This window comes from Pundamilia nyererei, unplaced genomic scaffold (genome assembly GCF_000239375.1).
Source record: "Pundamilia nyererei isolate P.nyererei 1_Seehausen unplaced genomic scaffold, PunNye1.0 scaffold00238, whole genome shotgun sequence".
NCBI classification, from domain to species: domain Eukaryota; kingdom Metazoa; phylum Chordata; class Actinopteri; order Cichliformes; family Cichlidae; genus Pundamilia; species Pundamilia nyererei.
Window position 1 is genome coordinate 806,388 of NW_005187639.1, and position 4,089 is coordinate 810,476.

The 4,089-nt window shown below is 51.8% G+C and overlaps 1 protein-coding gene across 1 annotated transcript in view; it reads right to left on the minus strand.

Moving 5' to 3' along the window:
- The window catches only part of LOC102193617 (disabled homolog 2-interacting protein-like), a 53,183-nt gene that overhangs the window by 6,977 nt on the left and 42,117 nt on the right, over positions 1-4,089 (minus strand). The window contains exons 9-17 of the mRNA XM_013914937.1: positions 3,096-3,367; positions 2,809-3,017; positions 2,571-2,715; positions 2,337-2,481; positions 2,026-2,262; positions 1,384-1,573; positions 1,068-1,303; positions 807-898; positions 235-717 (exon numbers count right to left, since the gene is read on the minus strand). Coding sequence (XP_013770391.1) covers positions 235-717; positions 807-898; positions 1,068-1,303; positions 1,384-1,573; positions 2,026-2,262; positions 2,337-2,481; positions 2,571-2,715; positions 2,809-3,017; positions 3,096-3,367 — 2,009 coding nt within the window. The remainder of the gene's footprint in view (positions 1-234; positions 718-806; positions 899-1,067; positions 1,304-1,383; positions 1,574-2,025; positions 2,263-2,336; positions 2,482-2,570; positions 2,716-2,808; positions 3,018-3,095; positions 3,368-4,089) is intronic.

Below are 4,089 nucleotides of genomic sequence, written 5' to 3' on the forward strand. Positions count from 1 at the left end.
GACCACACCCCTTCTCATTACAGAGATGCACATCACCTAATATGCTTAATTGGTAGTAGGCTTTCGAGCCTATACAGCTTGGAGTAAGACAACATGCAGGAAGAGGATGATGTGGACAAAATATTCATTTGCCTAATAATTCTGCACTCCCTGTAATGTAAACAGAATTGGTCCTAGCACTGACACACATACAAACACTTCCTGTTGCTTCTGACCCCCGACCCTGGACTCTACCTGTGAGTGTCTCGCTGAGGGACAGTGCTCGGCGCGAGTACTCCTCGCCACTGCTGCTGCTCGACATAGCAGACATCCTCTCCCCCCTCTCCCCCCCTGTCAGTCCCACTGACATCTGGGTAAGAAACGCCGGTTTGGTCACCATGGTGTTCCTGTCGTCTGCATTTCCCTGCGACCCCACCGAGCCGTCTGAGGGTGTGGCGTCGGCCTGCTGCTGCTGCTGTGGCTGCCGCGGTGATGTGGTGGTCATGTGATAGACGGGATTCTGGAAGGAGAGGGGGAGGAGCCCCGTCCTGCGCTGCCACTGACCATCGTCGAGGCCGTCGCCAGGGGAGGTGTCATGCAGGTCCACCAGAGACAAGCTGCGGCTCTCGTTGTTCAGCTCGGACCCCTCTCTCCGACCTCCATTGGTCATTTCAAACGCTGCCTCATTCTCATTGGACTCTGAGTAGGATGAGCTTGGTGCTGGAGAACCCTGCATGCCTGGAGAAAGTGACATCACAGGAAGAGTCAGGGGTGACAGAGTGGTGGAGAAATGGGAAAGTGGATAAAGAAGAGAGGTGAAAGGTCACCTGATGCAGGCTGTAGGCTCGACCCTTTAGTGACGAAAAACAAGTCTTTGTTCTCAGGAGTCGGCGAGGGGAGTCTGGTGAAATCCACCAATCTACACACACACACAGATAACACGTCAGATATTTAAGCCATGCATCAGCCAGACTCTTCCTGCGCTGGCATGCACAGACAACTGTGAGCATGTGCAGAAGCTCCATGTGAGAGCCCTCTCTGTTCACCACTGGGGATGCTAATGCTAACAGGAAACACAGGATGCTAACCCTCCATCAAGTCCCATGCTGCCCTGCAGGCCAACAGAGGGATTACAGGTCGCCAGAGGTGGAGAAAGGGGCGGAGACAGGGGGGCTGGGGAGAGAGGGGGCGGAGACACTACACGTTGAGGCTCTGGGGAAGAAACAGATACGCCCCCTGCACTGGCCACACCCCCTGGATTGGCAAGCGCTGCCGATACGTCTCTGAGGATTCGAGGAAGAGGGCCGAGCTTCGACAGGCACGACTGGAGAAAACAGAGAGAGAGAGCAGTCAAGGAGTTACCTGGGCAGGCAGGTGAGTCATCTGCCAAGACAGGTGCATTACCTGGTCGAGCTCAGTCAGCAGGGTGTGCAGGCTGGACAGCTCACGGCCGAGGTCGATGTACCCGTCAAAGCCGGCGGTGTGGTTCAGCCCGTCGGGGTTCGAGATCTCCTGCAGGAAGCGCTGCATGCTGCTCCACTGCCGCTCCACAAAGTCATTCATGAACAGCATGTACTCCTCCTTAGTGCCGAACCTGCGCGACAGGTAAGACCGCCAGCGTCAGCAGGTCAGCATGCACGCACGCACACAGTTGGCAGGTAGCCGTGCACAGTGCAGGTACAGAGACTTCAAACTAAAAGCTCTGCACTACTTCAGAACAGGCTTGGTACGTCACAATAAAAGCCCTGGGCTTCTTCCAGAATACTGGTCCTGAACTCCTTTCAGAACTAAAAGCCTTCCACTCCTTCACCATAAATACTCATCACTCCTTCAGAATAAAAGTCCTTTAAAAAAAAACCTAAACTGCTTTCAAAATAAATTCTTTTTAAAATTCTTTGCTCCTTTAGAATAAAAGCCTTGGAGTCCTTTCAAAATAAAAACCCTGTATTCCATCAAAATAAAAGGCCTACACCCCGTTAGAAAAAAGGCTGTTGTCCTTTCCAAATAAAAGCCCTGTATTGTTTCACAATAAAAGCCGTGGCATACTTGCTGAAGTTGGCAAGGTTCTGAATCACTTTGGCGATCAGCGTCAGGGTTCTCGCTGTGCGTTCATCAGGGTATTCCTGCATCAGGTCGAATAGTGATGGCGACATCACGGCCGGACACAGGAAGCGCAAGAACAGCGAGGCGCTGATGAGGCGCTCGCTGATGTCTGGCCGTCCTCGGTTGCCGCATTCCTGCCGCCATGACCCAAACACCTCCTTCAGCTCCCGGGGGAAGACCCTGAGTGACAATCGGCAAGAGTCAGCGTGTGCCGGCCTGGAGCGTCAGTGGTGTGCGTGATCTTGTGTGCGTACCTGTATGAGTCAAGAATTTTGCAAAATGCCAGCTCGCAGCACATCCTCAGGTTGGCCTGATGCTCCGCGAGGTCAGAGGTCGCACAGCGAGACGGGTCCACCTCACAGTTCTCATCAGACTCGTACAGAGCTTTGATGAACTCACCTGGACACACACACACACACACACACACAGCTGATCAATAAATATCACAATAAGCACACAGGGGTGTGTGTGTGTGTGTGTGTGTGTACCAAGTGCATCCTGTAGGTATTTCTGTCCAATCAGCTTCAGGTATTCCTCAATGCTTTTGGTCGCCAATGTGTTCTCTCTAAAGATCAGCTGGTCGTTGTCACGGCAACGGTCCACCTCTGACATCATCAGGTCGGTCAGGAAGTCCTGTAGTGAGGGGTGAAAGGTCACTGGGCTGAAAGAAGAACAGGTGGTGGTGGCAGGCCAGGTGTAGAGTTCAGGTGTGGTGGGCGGGGTTACCTTGGCCTTGCCCGTGCTGTGCAGGATGTGCACGAGTGCAGCAGCGAGCTCCTCCTTCGCTCTCAGGCTGATTGAGGCCTCCAAGGTGGAGCAGAGCAGCAGGTAGTTGGAACTGATGTACTCCGCAAACTCTTTGTACTGCTCCATCGGCAGGATGACGATACTCTGGTAACGTGCTTTGACCCTCACTGTTGGCACAGACGACTTACCTGAAATCGGGTGGGACAGGTTAAGAGGGTGACACAAATGAGACACCTCAGCGCACGAGCCCGAGTGGATCTACATACCTCGGATTGTACTGGGCGTGCTCAGTGTGTACCACTTCTCCACCAGCTGTCTGCCAGTCACCGTGGCGACCGGGATGTTGACTAACCCGACGTAGCTGCTTTTGTCCTTCTTCCTCTTCCGGTCGGTGTCCTTGTACAGGTGCAGCGTGATGGAGGCGACAGGTGGGAGGCTGCTGAAATCGAAGCGCTCGCCCCAGAAGATGTTGTCAGTTTTCAGCTTACAGGACGTCCGAGCGTAGAGGCTATCGTCCAGACACAGCTCGCAGAAGTACCTGCAGTACATGTACTGTGATTAGTGGTCGGGTCGTGTGAAATGTCGTCCTCATGGATCGAAGGTGCAAACTGTAAAACTACACATAAACTAAGAATAAGTACAGCAGTACTGTGTTTGAATACAAATAAACAGATTCAGTAGTACACAGAATAAATAAATAAATACCTACAGTACTACAACTACTATCTGCAGCACACTTCAGCAATCTACAATATAAGTACTGCAATAGCTGTTTGCAGTAAAAGTACTACCATTATTATCTGCAGCACAAGTCCTGCAGTTATTATATGCAGTACAAGTACTATGATTACTGCAAGTGGTTTGAATCACAGTAATCTAATAGAAACATATTCATTTCGATTGCAGCAGTTTCCTGCTGCGTCAAGCAAAGTGCACGCCAGCGAGGGCGCGTGCACGCCGTGCTCATAGTACAACTGCTTTGAGTAAGTCATTTGTTTCATGTCTCTGTGGACCTCGGCAGGAGAGCTGTGCTGTGGAAACGTCACTAACTAAACAAAGTCAGAGATACGTGTTTGGAAATGACAGGAAGCGGGCGCATCTCGTACACGTACAGCAGCTGTAAAAATTGACTGCAGCACCCAGCGCGACACAGATGTTGGGTCCTTCGCTCTAGCTAGCGCCAGCACAGTGCGAGCCACGTCCACCTTTAGAAGGCGTAACATACATTTACACTGCTATACAGATGACACCCAACTTTAT